This window comes from Papaver somniferum, chromosome 3, assembly GCF_003573695.1.
Source record: "Papaver somniferum cultivar HN1 chromosome 3, ASM357369v1, whole genome shotgun sequence".
NCBI classification, from domain to species: domain Eukaryota; kingdom Viridiplantae; phylum Streptophyta; class Magnoliopsida; order Ranunculales; family Papaveraceae; genus Papaver; species Papaver somniferum.
The window spans coordinates 228,443,896-228,461,290 of NC_039360.1; the positions used below are offsets into that span (position 1 = coordinate 228,443,896).

General features: G+C 36.4%; 1 protein-coding gene across 1 annotated transcript; it reads left to right on the top strand.

Annotated features, from left to right (window-relative positions):
• The first annotated feature begins 4,865 nt into the window (after nucleotides 1-4,865).
• Nucleotides 4,866-6,627, top strand: LOC113360793. Its single transcript, XM_026604255.1, has 3 exons — nucleotides 4,866-4,922; nucleotides 5,068-5,305; nucleotides 5,801-6,627. The coding sequence occupies exons 1-3, from the start codon at nucleotides 4,866-4,868 to the stop codon at nucleotides 6,577-6,579; spliced, it is 1,074 nt and encodes a 357-aa protein (XP_026460040.1). The 3' UTR covers nucleotides 6,580-6,627.
• The last annotated feature ends 10,768 nt before the right edge of the window (nucleotides 6,628-17,395 follow it).

Genomic DNA, 17,395 nt, shown 5'->3' on the forward strand with positions numbered 1-17,395 from the left:
TTTAAGTTTAAGTTCAGAAATCATCTTCAGATATATAACCTTCTCAAGTTCGCAGACTAGGCTCGCGAACTTAAGTTACCGGGCAGAGTTTACAAACTCCAGCAGAAATTCTCGGGTTTGAGAACTTCGCCGGTTCGCGGACTGGGTTCGAGGACTTAGCTTCACGCAAGTAGTTTGTCAACTCCAGCAAAAATTCTCGGGTTTGAGAACTTCGGCAGTTCGCGGACTTGGCTCACGCCATTCTTCCGGTTCCCTTGATCAACAAATTTGCAAACTTTGGTTCAAGGAATAGGACTTATACATAAATGTGTGTCCACAACAATGCTTATGTCCACCATTGGTTATGTAATCAAATCTCATTTCAATCATTGAAACATTCTTAGAGGACGTTATGTAGTTGTTACACCATTTCTCGTCAAAGCAATTTTCAAGATGATTGAAACATATCATGACTTTCATCACATGGTAAAGATAAACTTGATCTAAGCGAAAAGCTTACCAACACATATTTCGAGATATATATATATATATAATCAAAGTCTATATATAGCTTACGACTTCTTGTCTCAAAGAGTAGGAGATAGAGTAGATAGACTTTTGAGTGAAAGATAAGTTCAAGTCTTCACATACCTTTTTGTCGAGAAGTTCCACCGGTTCCTTGAGTAGTTCTTCTACTTGTATGATGAATCGACATGAAGTCCTTGAGCTCAACTACACTTTCTATCCTAGTCCGAGACTTAGCTATAATAGACTAGAAATCAAGACTTATAGTTTTGATCACTAACATTGACAAACATGCTTGAGATAGCAACGCATGCGAGTTCGACCGATAAATGCTCTAACACGAAGAACAAAAAAAAAAGGAGAGCTAAATAATTTCTTGATATTTTATCTAATGTAATGAAATATTTCTAATTAAATTTGCTTAGAGAGCTAAGGAGTATCGAATTTTTTATTCTCATATCATGTTTCCGGTACCAAAACTGTGATGTTAATTGACCTTTTATAATTTCCAATTGTTTATAGACAAAGATACGTAAAATGCAAATAACAAAAGGAAAAGCCTTTAAGTTTCAGACTAACCTCCTTGAGTCCCATAACCCCCTTGAGTTCCATTTTTGGATTATGGATGGTTAAATAATACTTACAATGATACATTGTTGTCACTTATTTTAGTCCTTGTGGAATAATCGATCAAATAAGATAATTACAATGATAATTACACCAAATAAGATAAACAAATAAACGAAGAACAAAAACAAAGGAGAGAAAAATAAATTCTTGATATTTTATCTAATGTAATGCAATGTTTCTAATTAAATTTGCTTATAGCGCTAAGAAGTATCGAATTTGATCCTCGTATCATGTTTCCGGTACCAACACTGTGATGTTAATTGGCCTTTTATAATTTCCAATTGTTTATAGACAAAGATACGTACAATGCAAAGAACAAAAAGGAAAGCCTTTAAGTTTCAGACATAATCCCCTTGAGTTCCATTTTTGGATTATGGATGTTTAAATGATAATTACAATGATATATTTTTCTTGTCAGTGTTGTCACTTATTTTAGTCCTTGTGGAATAATCGATCAAATAAGATAATTACAATGATAATTACACCAAATAAGATAAACAAATAAACGAAGAACAAAAACAAAGAAGATCTAAGTAAATTCTTGATATTTTATCTAATGCAATGCAATGTTTCTAATTAAATTTGCTTAGAGTACTAAAGAGTATCGAATTTTTGATCCTCATATCATGTTTCACTACCAAAATTGTGATGTTAATTTACCTTTTATAATTCCAATTGTATATAGACAAAGATACGTACAATGCAAAGAACAAAATGGAAAGCCTTTTAGTTTCAGACGTAACCCCTTTGAGTCCCATAACCCTCTTGAGTTCCATATCTGGATTATGGAAGTTTAAACGATGATTACAATGATGTATTGTTCTTGTCAGTGTTGTCACTTATTTTAGTCCTTGTGAAATAATCAATCACCCATTTTAGTCTTGAAGATAATATTTTTGCTTCTTTCCATCTTTGTGCTGTCAGGTTCAGGTTAATCAGGATTGAGGATTTGTTTCTGAAGGTTTAATCCTGGCAGCAAAATCTGCAATTTTGAGGGTCCATATCTACTCCAAATAATATGTTTTGTTTTGTCTTGTTTCAGTTCTGTTCGGTTATCAGGGATAATATAAGAAATTTATGAACTCATAACGCTACAATACGGCTATTTGAATGTTGAACGTGAACATATATAGACACTGTCACACTATATTGTGTTAGGCGCTAGGCGAGGCGAGGCGACAACGTCATCGCCCAACACCTAGACGCGCCTAAGGTTCCCTAGGCGATCACTATTACAATATATGCTCTTTTATATTTTTACGACAGTTGTCTGAGCCACTGAGTTAAATAATAGCGATAAAAATATCTTCTTGGCCGAAGGATATGACAGTTAAAACCTTAATAGCCATAGCAGGATCAAGGAAAGAAACGAGAATTTGTAAAATTTTCAAAAAATAAAATTCAAGGAGCTAGTCGGGAACGTAAATTAAATATCATAATAGTTTTCAATACCAAAAAGTTGATACATAATATTTTATAAGTTTTCACGTCCGATATATAATTCTCAGTGACCAAAGTTTTTACTGGGTGGATATGGTATATGTTAGGATAAACTTAGTTGGTCCTAATATAGGCTACGATAGGCCCACGACTAACTAATAGTCCCCCCCTTTTTCTTCTTTTGAAAGTCTATATCGTCCTTCTGTCTTCTACGTATTCCGCCTCCTCTCTCAAGCATCCTACACTTTTGATATCACAACAATGGAAAACAAGTGAAACTTTAATGTTATCTTTTCTTTCTTCTTCTTCCTATTTAATTTTAATCCTATCTTTTTTATTATTATTTTTCTTCCTCTATAATCTTAATCCTATCTTTTATATTTTTTTCTTCTGCTATTTCCTCTGTTTTCCAATTACAAGTAATACTAACAAAGCAAAAAAAATTGGAGAAATTGACGAGTTTCAGTGAAGAGCGCAAATTCGAGGTTCTCACTAAGATTCGTGGTGGATTTGCACATTCCTGACTACTAAGGTCAAAGCAGACGATGAGGACGGGGCACTATAGCAGGGCTACAGTATAACATCCCGAATTCCGAACCAAGATCAAACCCGTATGGAGATCCGAACTCGAAGCATTACGGGTCAGAAAGAGACTAAAAGTTTTATTTTTATATAATATATTTATTTCACCAAAAACAATTTAACTTTGAAATACATAAATTAGGTATTATAAATTCACTATTACAACATTCACCAAATAATATTTAGATTAATAATTACACTTCAACAATTATAAGAAAAGCAGCGCAATCGTCAATTTAACAAACTTCTAAGTTCCATATTCCACCATTTAAGAAATCTGCAAAAAATGTCAAGTGAGGTGAGTTGACGGCTCAATAGGCATACTTTCCCATCCTCTAAAAATATATACAAACATCACAATGAATGAAACAAAAAATACATTCAACCATTTGTTTATAATTTCACAACACCTGCATTAATTCTGAATTATTATTTATTTTCATTTTAGTTTATGAGTTCATTTTATTTTACGAGTCCACGGTACGAATGTCCTTGTTTCGTACACCCACCTATCGTTTCTAGGCACGGACATCAGCCATCAATGGCCAGGAACAAAATTTCCTATGGGGATCATACCCATTTTCTCTCAGGGATCATTACCCGTTTCATTTTCGTTATCCAGCACGAACAACCGCCATTGGTGGTCAGGAAACACAAGCTCCTACTAGGGGATCATTATCCATTTAAATCTCGGAGATCATTACCCGCCGTTAGCATGAAACATGTCCCATCAAACGGTAAAACATGAACTCTTTCTTTTGTAAATCATTTTTACAATTAACTTAATTAATCTTTCCATTTAAATTTTAAGATCATTCATATCATCAAAACAAAGGTTATATAATTACTCTACTTAACTCAAATTAGAAAAAGAGAAGAAGACATTATTTTCAATCAAATAAATCACAAATGGATATTAGTAGAAGATGAGCTAGTAAACCTACCTTTTTTTTTATAATTAACATTTATACTCCAATGAAACCAATAAATCAATCCACAGAAAAATATGTTTCTTCCATTCCATAAAGCACTCCAAATATTGTTCTCCAAATTATTCACATATAACAAGAGGTAATAAAAACTATATATGAGGGAATTTATTGCTCTAAGGTATATAGGTAAACCAAAAGAAGGAGAGAAAACAGATGAAAGAAAGTTGGGTCTTTACTTGTACTCTCTTTAGCCAAGTATGTATATATATAACCATCAGGGGTTAGCCCAGTTGTCCAGGAGCCTGACTTTCAAGTAGGAGGTCAGCGGATTAAGTCTCCGCTCACGAGTTTGGAGATCTCATGAAATACTCCTCTTATGTAAATCTAGTTTAATTTAAGTTGTTAACGTATCTTCTTTCTTATTTAAAAAAAAAAGTATGTATATATATACACAAAAATATTTAATCTATAATTTAATATCTTCAATTAATTAATACTATTTATTGTTCATTATTAATTATTAAAATTTTAGAAAAAAATTATTTAATTTTAATTTCATTTAAGTTTAGATCATTTTACAAAGCTTTTGGTTGGTAACCTAGCAACAAGTTGGGCTCCAACACCTTTTTGAATAACAACGCCTAATCTATGAAAAATAAAGCTACCAAAACCACTGCTAGCGTCGTTACTAACTAAACAATTCTTCAGACGCTTGAAAAAACACAAAGTATCCTCACCCAACTCTCCTAGAGTAGAGAAAGCCAAAACACTCGATCCATGACTCTCAATTGGAGATGGGGAAGTTTTCAGGTCAAATGGAAGAAAACATTCAGGGTAACAATCAGGAAGATAATATGTGTGTTGATCAGCAGATGATGGAAGATACCGGGAATGGTATGCGAAGATCACAGGATTCAACCAGGGAACATTGAAATCGCGGTCTTACAGAGATGTTACCACCGGTCCATAATTGAGTTAGAAAAATTGCTTTCAAGAGTGGGGTTTTCATAAATTAGAATCAGAGCTTCAAGATTTTTCAAATTCTAATGATACTACGGCTGATGCAGATGATGTAGTTCCATCTATCAACTTGGATTTGGAGACCAGGAAATGCATAATACTACCATGGAAGCACTGTTTGATTGGGAAAGTGGTAGGGAAAACAGTAGGGTTCAAGTATTTGTCTTTTAAAATTAATGAATTATGGAAACTTAAAGGTAAGATTCATATACTTGATTTGGGTAGTGATTATTTTCTTTTTAAATTCGAAAATCCATATGATTACAAATATGCTTTGTTAGAGGCTTCTTGGTTCATTGGAGGTTATTATCTGTCTTTGAGAAGATGGACACCAAACTTCAAACCGTCTGAGGCCTCAGTTAACACCACAGTGGTGTGGGCTAGATTACCAGAACTGCCTCTGGAATATTTTGATAAATCTGTTCTAGAAAAAGTTGGAGCTAGGATAGGTAAATTGATTAAAGTAAATGCAACTACTGAGCATGTGTTAAGAGGAAAGTTTGCTAGAGTGTTTCGACTGATAAACCATTAACCCCTATGGTTAGGATTGGTCCAGTGAAACAAAGAATTGAATATGAGGGTATTAACATGATATGTTTCCATTGTGGGAAAATTATACATAAAAAAAAAAGAGAAATTCCTATTGATTGTGCAAGAGCCAACTCAGGTTACTAACTCTTTGAATGTTGCAGTTACTTCTAATGCAGGTAATGTGGAGGATTCATATGGTCCATGGATGATTGTGGAAAATAAGAAAAGTAAGAGTAAAGGGAGCTTAACAAATGGGCAGGGTATCAGGACTAATGGAGGCAAGGAAGAAACTGCTAATAGATTTTCTTCCCTACCTGAACAGCAGTCTGTGGACGTGGATGGGAATGGGGAGAAAAAAGAGGAAGCATTTAATGCTAAGTTTAGTAACAGAAATGCAGATAATGATGTTGTAAGAGATGGGAATAGCAAAATATTTGGAAGGAAGTTACATAGTAGGGAAATGAATGCTAATAGTGGCTCTCCTACTAATGGTGTATTATTGCAAACAACCCAAGGAAAGAATATGAACAGAAAGTGTAACTTCCCTACTAATGAAGTGAGTATAGGAGATATAAATGATGAACAATCAGTTGCCAAGGATTCTAGAAATAAGGGGAAAGGTATTATGATTTCAGGTCCTATTCAAAGTAACAGAAGAATAGATGGAGCCCAACAATCAGATGCAACACCTTCTCTCACAGGTAATTCCAAGCCCATTGGAAGTTTTATGGAGTGTGGAAGACCTGCTAGTCCGCAGAGCTCAAGAGGAGCTTCAAGCCATGCAAAATCACCTGACAGAAACAGTGATAGAGAATATTTCACGGATGGATTAAAGGTTACAAATAATGGAGGACATAGCGCACATGAGAAGGCTTATGAATCAAGCACTGCCAGAGATAGTACATGCTCAAGAACAACTGAGCTGGGATACAGTTTTTGACAAATTCAATCAGTTACTGATCCCACTAAGATTTTCTCCTTCAAATTGGATTCACATGGACCCGGAGGAGTTCCTAAATCAAGGAAGTGAGGATCTAGAGTGCGTGTCAAAGATGTGGCCAGAAGCAACAGTACTGGTGGCGGAACTGGCACCAATGGTGGAAATACTGTCTCTCATAAGAAGCCCAAGCGATCTTTGGAAGTTCGAGATGCTGTTCAACACTCGTTTAGTCCCGGGATCGTCCTATCAGCGGCAGTTCAAGGTGAAGTTCACCTCACTCGAGGAGTTGAACAAGGCAGTGATTGCAAGGAATCTGGAAATGTCATTTCCGAGAGGAACGTATAGGTCTGTTTCGTTTGCAAAGTGTGTTGATAATCTGTCGATGAAGATTTTATTTTGGAATTGTAGGGGTGCTGCTAAGCCCTCTTTTGTTCGTGTTCTGAAGAAACTAATCAAGAGACATAAGCCTACTATTGGAGCAAGGAATGAAAAAGTTGGTGAAAATGAACCGTCTGCTAGTCAGTTGCAGGAGCTTAAAGATGTAATGTATCAGTGTCTTAATCGATCTGAGGGCGCATGGTCCTAAGTACACTTGGAATAATAAGAGGGTTGGACTTGCTAACATCAAGGAGCGGTTGGATCGGGTCTTAGATAATGAGAACTGGTGCAAAAGCTTCAAAGATGCTCAGGTATTTCACCTATATTATTTCAATTCTGATCATAGAGCTATTTTCATAGACCTAGAGCCGAAAAAGAACTTTAAACATAGACCTTTTAGGTTTGAGGCAATGTGGGCAGAAGACTCTAGATTTTTGGATGTTGCTAATGAAAATTGGCATAACCTTGCTAGGAACAACAACCAAAATTATTTTGAAAATGTGGATAGATTACAAAAAGATGCAAAAAAATGGAACAAGAACGTTTTCGAAAACCTTGATACTAGAATAAACAGTGCGCTTGCTAATCTTAAAACTGCACAAAATGCTTTTGATTCTTGCCCCTCTGATGAGGCTAGGAATTATATGACTACTTGTCTGTGTGATTATTTACATCTTCTCAAAATGGAAGAAGTTTTCTGGAGACAGAAATATAGAGTGGGGTGGCTAAATGATGGGGAGCTTAATACTAAGTTTTTTCATACCTCTACTCTTGTTAGAAGAAGAAGAAACAATATCTGCATGCTAAAGGATTCTACTAGTAAGTGGCTTTCTTCTGAAAGTGATATAGAAAAGGAGATTGTTAATCATTTCAATTCTCTTTTTAATTCTACTGTTACTAGTTTGGATCATGCTGAAATTGAACACTTGTTTCCTAGTATAATTTCTGACAGTGAAAATGACAATATCATTAGGGAAGTGTCTATCACTGAAATAAAGACTGCTATGCGTCAACTTGGTTCAATGAAAGCTCCGGTACCGGATGGTCTTCAAGGGTTTTTCTTTCAAAAATACTGGGGTACTGTTGGTCCAAGCATAATTAGGATGGTCAAGGATTTTTTCTCTCAAGGAATGCTCGACCATAGATTGAATATAACTTTTATTGCTTTGGTTCCAAAGAAAAGTATTTCCAACTGTGTCAAAGATTATAGGCATAGTATTCTATGCAATTATGCCATGAAAATCATAACGAAAATTCTCACTAATAGGATCATGCCAGTAATGAACAAAATTGTGTCCAAAAATCAGCATGCTTCTATTGAAGGTAGGTCTATGTTTGATTCTAAAATTATTTGCAATGAGACTATATACTCTTTTAAAGCTAAAAAAAGTACTAAAGGTTGGATGGCCCTTAAACTTGATTTTGATAAAGCTTATGATAGAGTTAGTTGGTCGTTTATTGAAAAAGTTTTGAAATGTGTTGGTTTTGCTGATAAGGTGGTCAACTGGATTATGACTTGTGTTAGCTAAGTTGCTTTTCAAGTCTTAATTAATGGAGCCCCGAGTGAAGAGTTTTACCCTAAAAATGGTATTCGCCAAAGAGATCCTTTGTCTCCTTACATTTTCATTCTTTGTCTAGAAGCTTTGTCGAGACTTTTACATCATGGTATTGACTCCAAAGTTTTGCATGGTTTTACTATAGCTAAGGGAGCTCCAATGGTTAGTCATTCTCTCTATGCTGATGATAGAATCATTTTCCTCAAGTCTAATTACAGGAATGCCTGCAATCTTAGACAGATTCTTGACAAGTTTGCTCGTTGGTCAGGTCAGGTAGTGAGCGATGGTAAGTCTACTTTGTTGACTTCCAGTAATTTGGGTAGAAGCTTCACAATGGGCATGGCTAGAGCGCTAAGAGTCCAAGTAGCTAATCATCCAGGTAAATATATTGGTATTCCTTTGCAATGGGGAAGAATATCTGAGAAAACTTATTCTGAATTGCTAGAGAAACTTAGTAACAGAATGGCAGGATGGAAATCTAAATCCTTGAACATAGCTGGAAGGTCAGTTCTTATTAAATCTGTTCTTGACCCCGTGTCGAACCATGTTATGTCTATGCTTAAATTACCTAAAGGATTAATCAATAAGATTGACAAATTTAGGAAAAAAAAAATTGTGGGGGGAGATAAAGATGCTAGGAAAATGCATAATGTTAATTGGCAGACAGTTTGTAGTCCTGTGATTAACGGGGGTCTAGGGTTAAGAGACATGGATCTAAATAATCTTGTTTTACTTGCTAAGATGGCCTGGAGGATTAGTGAAGACCAAAACTCTGAAGTGGCTAGTCTGTTAAAGGCAAAGTACTTCAAAGATGGGGACTTCTGGTCTAGTAGTACTAAATGTGGGTGTTCTGCTAGTTGGAGAAGTTTAGTGAAAGGAAAAGAAATTATCAAAGGTAGTCTTAGGTGGTGCGTAGGTGATGGGAGTAAAGTGGGCTTCTGGAAGGACACTTGGATTAATGACATACCTCTTGCTGTTATTGCCAATATGAATGATGTTAATATCCCTAGTCGTACTGTTAAGGATGTTATTAACTCAGATACTAGGCAATGGGATTTGGAAACTGTTGATCAATTCATTTCAGATGAGGTTAAGAGACAGATTAACTCTATAGCTATTCCAGTGAGTGAGGGAAGGATAGATACTAGAATCTGGGCTCAAGGGAGAGACGGTAAAGTTAGTGTTAAAGAGGCTTATAATTTTCTCATTTCCAGGAAAGTTGGTACGAATAATACCAATGTTAACTGGAAATTTCTGTGGGGAAATAAATGCCCACAGAAAATCAAATTCTTTTCGTGGAAGCTTTGCTACAATAAACTAAATCTCAATGAGTCTCTCTATCACAAAGGTATTTCTTCAACCCCTGGTTGCTCCTTTTGTAATCGTGACTTTGAAACTGTTTTTCATTTATTCTTTAATTGTTCTTCAGTTTCCCCAATCTGGAATAAGTTGCATGATCTTACAGGTTCAAGGATTGATTTGGATGTTATTTCGCCTTATTACTTAAAACAGTTACTTTCTATGGATGTTTCTGTGGGTAGTATTAGGTGGTGTTACAGTGTTCCTCATGTTTTGTGGAGTATATTGAATAGTAGGAACAGATTAATCCATGAAACATAGAGGTTTGATGCTCTAAAAATTCTTGCTCTCGCCATTAGGAAAGCAAGAGAATATTCATTGTTGTTTAGGGGGAGGAGAGAGTTACTTGCATGCAAGAAATTTTTGTTAAGTAGAATTTCCCTAAACCTGGATACTATAAGTTGAACACTGATGGTGCTTCGTCTAAATCCAGTTTTGCAGGTATTGGAGGGGTCGTTAGAGATGATGCTGGTTCTTTTGTGGCAGGCTTTGCTAAGTTCATCTATCAAAATGTGAGCAATTTGGCTGAAGTGTGGGCTGCAAGAGAAGGTTTGCTTCTTGCTGTCAAATTGGGAATCACAAAGCTTGAAGTTGAATGCGATTTAACCTATATTGTTCAACTTTGCAATGGAGAGGTTACACCACCTTGGTACCTTAAGACTCTTGTCTAAGACATTGTCGACTTGAAGAAGAAATTTGAAGATCTTGTCTTTGTTCATGATTGTAGAGAATCCAATTATGTTGCTGATACTCTGTCCAAGAAAGCTTCTGAGAGAACTTTAGAGGGGGTGTGGTTTAATAACCCACCAGTAGAAATAGTCAATAATCTTGTTGATGACATTCAGGGTGTGTCTTACCCTGGGATGATCAGAGTTGCTTAGTTTTTGTTGTTTCAGTTCCAGTATCAAAAAAAAAAAAAACTTGAAAGAATTTTCAGTTTTTATTCCATGTAAATTAATTAGCCTATTATTGAAATAACAATAATTAATATTCATTAATTTTCCCAAACATTATATCTATTAAGTGTACACAAAGAATTTCATTAGACTCTATGCATTTCCTTGACGGATACCTACTTCCATTAGGCTACAAGTGGGTGCACTAATAATAGTTATTTTAAATGTTGTTTAAAGTTTCTTAATTAATATTACAAATGAAACGTTTTCTTTTCCTTCTTCTTATTTCCTAAAATAAATCCAAATCCTTTCATTTATTAATTTCATAATAAATTGATTCCATTATATAACTAGTCATCTTGTGCCTATTTAAATAACAAATCAAATAATTAAGCATTCTATTTTTTGATGGGTTAGTACAGTGGTTAGTGGTCCCTAAATACTATTAGCAATTACAAGGTCCAGGATAATAATCAAGCATTCCATCACAACTCTTTCATTTCTATCTTTTTCATGTCCCACAAATGTATTACTCCATATGGTAAATATATTCTAACTATTTAATACATTTTTATTCTATTAACAAACAAAAAAAAACCTCTAACATTATTTTTAAATGTCAGAATAAATATTTTATGGAATCATAGCTACACCAATCTATGCACATTCGTCTGAAGACAAGTTGATTTGGAAGCTAACGGAACACGGTATGTTCACTGCCCCTTCATTTCAGAAGCTCATGTCGGCCCAACAAGGTGAGAGCTCCACACTCAACGATACTTCTTGAACTATAATTTTTGGCATACTGAAATCTGATTAGGCATACTGAATAAAGACACAAAAAAGGTTGTGAAATAGCAAAATCAGATAACCCCTTAACCCAATTTTTTTTAATGGTAAATATGCCCTTTACGTATTAGTAATCTGGATTAGTGATTAAAACTTTTGTTTAGTGATTAAGATAATTTTCAGAATTATAAAGGTTTGTTTAGATGAAAAAATTGAGGAAAAAAAATCAAAGTTTTGGTTTGTTAAGAAGGAGAGAAAGAGAATGAGAAAGTGAGAAAATTCTAATTCTTGATTCAATGGAGGATGAGGAGGGTCATCATTCATCTAAAAAACCTAGGAAAATGCATATCAACTACAACAATTATCCAGAAATGGCTGATTTCTTAGATTATGAGAATGATTTTACACCCATTGAAACTCAAGCTCAAACACAAACTCAAGATGATGATTTTTATGAGAAAAATCCTGATGATAAAGACATTGATGAGGAACCCAATGCTTCTAATACACAGGTACACTTATATCCTATACTTAATCTCACTTCTATAGCTCTCAATTATCAAAAGTTAGGTTTTTTGAATCATGGTTCGGCGAAACAGGTTGAGGTTCGGCTCATATCTATGAGCCGAATCTACCAATTGATGAACGGTTCAGCTTACTGAATCTGTTTACTGCATGCGCCGAACCTATAAATTTCCAATTCCAACCCTTTTGCTAGACACTAGTTCGGCTTATATGAAAGTTTCATAGTAAGCCGAACAACATCCTGAATAGCCCGGAATAAAATCATTACTAATTCGGCTTACATATCCAAAATCGTATGTGCCGAACATAATTTGTTTATTTTTGGGTTAAAATATTGTTCGTGGTTCGGCACATATTGAGGATATCTTATAAGCCGAAACCTGTAAATGTTTATAGTTCGGCACATAATGTGATTATCGAATGCGCCGAACCTTGTTATTATATTCCCTTTCTAGTGTTTAACCTTGTGATATTCTTTTTAGATCGTGCTTGGACCCATAGAAAATCAACCTGATCCAGTAGACATAATTCACGAGGATACCAAGGATCACTAAACACATGAAATTGAGGAACATCAACCTAATCGTGCTTGAGGAACACCAATACTGGATTACACCAATAATGATTTTTAAGGCTCGGTTTATAACTCAAATTATAGAAAAAACGAACCTGAAGGACCATTAAAAACAAAGTTCAGCACCTAAAAGCAAAGGTGTTTGCAACACCATAAAAGTGTACTTAAAACTTAAGAAAAAGTGTACCATAAAAGTGTACATAAAAGGGCATTTAAACATGACCCCTCTTCTTAGTTTCACGACCACCTCTTCTTCCACCTTGGTATTCATCTTCCGACGCATCATTACCGGGTTGGACGGTAGCACCACCTTGGCTTGTACCTTCACCAACTTGTCGAGACCTCTTAGTGGTAGGCCTTTGTTCGGGTTCCTCGGGTCCTTGTCCTTTGTTGATGATTGCATCCCACTTTTTGATGAGGTATTTTTGTTCTTCCACGGTCATTGGTGTTTTGCAACCAAGTTTGGCCTTCATTTTTTTCAACATCTCCCTACCCGCGGCAACCTATTTTTTCATTTGTCAACAACTTATAACCATGAGGTTGAAGACATTTTTACCATAACTAATATATGAAAATAGTATAAAGTGAAGTCATTCTTACCATAATCTTGAAAGCCTTGACTACATCTTCGGAAGTAGACTTGTTGGTGATCTTGATTGGCTTCGCCTTCTCCTTATCAGCTATCTTTTGCCTTTTGTTATTGATAATGAAGGGATGAGAAATTTGGTTATACCAATCCATATAGCCCGGATCCTCTTCACATGGATCATCAAGTAAAGGTGTTAACTTGGACGCATCTAATGTGTGATTGTCTAAATTATTCCAAAACTCAACGGTGGGATCAGGATCATACTTTGGTTCCCAAGATGAAGTGGTGCTTTTAGTTCCCTTACCACTCTTTGGTAACAACCTGAATTTCTCGTCAAACAAAGGAACCTTTTGGACGCATCCTAATTGACGGAGTACTCGCCTAGGATCGTATATAACATAACCACCGGGATACCACAATGGACCATGATACATACCTACCGGTATATCCTCATCTTCAACAACTTCATCTTCCTTCTCATATGGTTGAAAAGTGACATCATCAACACCAAGACGGTCTAACGTCTCTCTCAAACTTGTCACCAACTTATTTTTGTTCCTTTTCTTGGAGTCCTCGTACGCGTACCGTGCTGCAGTTGGCTCAGTATCAACATAATCGACATCTTTCTCAAATACTTTGGCCAAGTTCAAAATTGGGAAATGGTCATATATCCACACCTACATCCAAAGAACCGCATTAAAAAATCAAAGGAATTGAATTGATAGAAACAAGTTTTACTTGGAAACATCAAAGTAAAACTAAAGTTTGCAAACTCAGAGAACTATTCGGCTTATATGGATCAAGTATTATAAGCCGAACCAAGTAAGTAAAAACTTCGTCTTAAAAGATTTTATGGTTATAAGCCGAACCATACTCTGAACTCCCAAAAGTTACCTGGAGCAAAGTGAAGTTCCCTCCGATGTTTGTACTTGTCAACCTAGACGCGGTGGAAAGTTGGTCCAGCAGGTAAGCGAGTGTAGCCGTTCCCCAAGCAAACTTGTTACAAGTTTCAAGATTCTTTACCAATTGGAGATAATTAGCATTTACCTTGTTTCTGGTAGTGCCGGGAAAGATGTCTCTACCAAGAGTATAAAGCAAGTAGGCAGTTCCGGTTTGCTTCACTTTGAAGGGATCCATTATCAACAAACCTTGTGTGACTCTTTCCTTTGTGTTCTCAAATTCCCTTTTCAAGTTAGTCAACTTGATCTTCTTATTCTTCTTATTTCTGCCACCTGGTATGCAAACGGTATCGACATCTTTAACTGATCGACAAAACTCCAACTCAGTTTTCTGTGAACCCCAACCAAGGCATTCCAGGTACAAATTGTATAGCTCATCCCAATTCATGTAATAAAAACCAGCATCCACACTTACACCCCTTGCTTTAAGGCATGTAATCTTACTAGCCTCATCAGGAGTGATTGCCATCTCTCCAAAAGGTAATTGAAATGTGTAAGTTTCTGGACAAAAGCGCTCGGTAAATGCAGAGGCCGACATACTATCATATTCCTTATGTACATAATTGATGATAGGCCATAAATCACTGTGTTGTACGTAAGCAATCACCTCAGGAACCTCTTCATCAAGACTCCATTCTGCTGCCCTCTGGTGTCTCAATACTCGGACTGCACGGTTGTGATCAGGAGTCTCATAAATTTTCTTCGCCCAATAATCGGCATAACCAATCAACACATTTCCTCCATCTTCCGGAAGACAATGAGGAAAACCATCTGATCGAGGTGTAATTACGTCATCTTCATCAGGAATGTGTAAACTAGTGATCCGTCGATCATCATCGTTCTTCTCTTTCTCGGGTTCTGCCACCTTCTTACCTTTCTTGTCTTTCTTGGGTTTTCCTTGGGGTTGTGTTTCTTCATGAACTTCTTGATTATCATCAACTTCTTCATCTTCAGTTATTCCTTCTTCTTGTCTTTCAATTCTTACTTGTTCAGCTTCTTCTTCTAAAATTCCTCCTCTAGCTCCCGCTCCCAATTTTTTCTTACCTCCTCCTCTAGGATCGGGAGTTTTAGAAGTAGAAGGTGTTACCTCCATCTTCTTCCTCTTTGTAGCTGCATTGGTCCTGACACAAGTATGAAAGTTATAAGACTAATTCTAACAACAAAGAGATTTGGTAAGCCAAAAACTTGTAAGAAAATAAGAAGGCTCGGCTTACCCGAAATAACACATATGAGCCGAATCATGTCTTGAAATTTTTATTAGCTTACACAGAGAGTGGATCGGCTCATACCACAAAACAATTATAAGCCGATCCTATATATTCGGCTCACAACCGATACCGTAGAATCAGCTGAGTCTATGGTTATGAACTCAAACATGTATTCGGTGCAACATGATATCATATAAATAAGCCGATCCTATACACTTGTAAAATTTTTGAAATTTTAACAATGATATTCGGCGCAACCCTAATACTATCGAATAAGCCGAATCTAGACTTATGAATTGAAACCTTTATTCGGCGCAAAACTAATACAACCATACAAGACGATCCTAAGCACATGCAAAAATTCTGAAATTCAAACAACAATTATTCGGCACAAAACTATTACTACCATACAAGCCGATCCTACGCACATGCAAAATTTCTGAAATTCACAAAACATATTCGGCACAAAACTAACACCATCGAATAAGCCGATCCTAAATATAAGTCTTTGTGTCACTAAGTTCGGCTCAAAACGGATTTCAGATATACGCTGAGCCGTTCATATGCACTTTCAGGGTTCAGTTTCAAGAACAGCTTGGCGCACATATAAGATTTGTTTTGCGCCGAACCATACCCTGTAACCGCCGCAGAAACATGATTTTGACGAATTAAATCAATCAAACCAATCAAAAATATCAAATACGAGATGGGTTTGTAAAACTAACCTTCTTATTCTCATTTCTGGAGTTGGTTCTTCTTCAATCTCTTCTTCCGGTTGATTTTGTGGTTGATTTTGAGTTTCTTTTTCACTCTCTAAATCTTCTTCTTCTTCAATGGGTTGTTCAATCGCTCCATTAGAACGAGATACTGTCTTACGACGAACCATTATATAGATGAGTTTAATCGTCGACTAAATTTTCACGAATCGACGATTAAATTTCGGCTATAATACGATGAAAAAAAAAAGGAGAAGGTGGGTTCGGCTGTGGAGGATGAGGAGGAAGAAGAAGGGGTTGAAACTGATTTTAGGTTTATGATTATAGATTTTTGTATTAAGGTTAGAGATAGATTAGTAATTTATAGGATTTAAGGGCATATAGGTAATTAAACCACCCATAGGGTACCCCTTATAAGGTCACCCAAGTTAGGAATAGTCCTTTGTATGCCTTGAAAGTTTTTGGTATGCCCAATATCATGGTTCTTCAATTTTGGGTCTTTTTCACAGGAGTTTTTGTGGAGAAAATTGCTTACCATTTTGGGTTGTGAACCCCCTCTATTTATACAGTGCGTATTAGGCCCTTTATACCTAATTTGAGATAGGAATAAATTTTATTAATTCCCCTGCATGCCTCCCGGCAATAATTTCCTTGCATGCCTCCCTGCATGAACCCTGACATAAACTGCATTGACTTGCCCTGCATGTTTCCAGAATCTTCCTCTAGGATTAGGGAATTAGCTAAATCAAAAGGTGCAAGAGATTGGCCCAAACCATTAGGTGTTCAAATGTCAAGCCCAAGAAAAAAGGCATGCTCAAGCCCACAATGGGTGTATTAATCCGTAAGGCAAACTAGTGTGGGCTGAAATATTAGCGAGCCAACGGATCAACTCAGCTAGACTCAGCGAGCCGACTCAGTCAAACCTGGTGGTCGTAAACATCCGCCAGTGTGCACATGCAGGGTGTAAATATCCAAGGATTACATAGCTATATTACTTCGCGATACACAAAATAATTGTTGCCGCTGCCGGACAAAAGTCAGTCCAGCAGCCGGGCACAACCGCTGCCTTCGGACACTACCGCAGGCCACCTGCTGTTGCTGCCTTCTACGGAAACGACAACTGTGCCGGAGAAGATGATGGATCTGATACGCCGTCGTCATGCTGACGTCGTGAATGGTAACGTTAACCGCAATCTAACGGCGTTAGATATGAACGATCCAGATTCGCTGCTGGCTAACGGAGTTTTCAAGCGTAACGGAATATTCC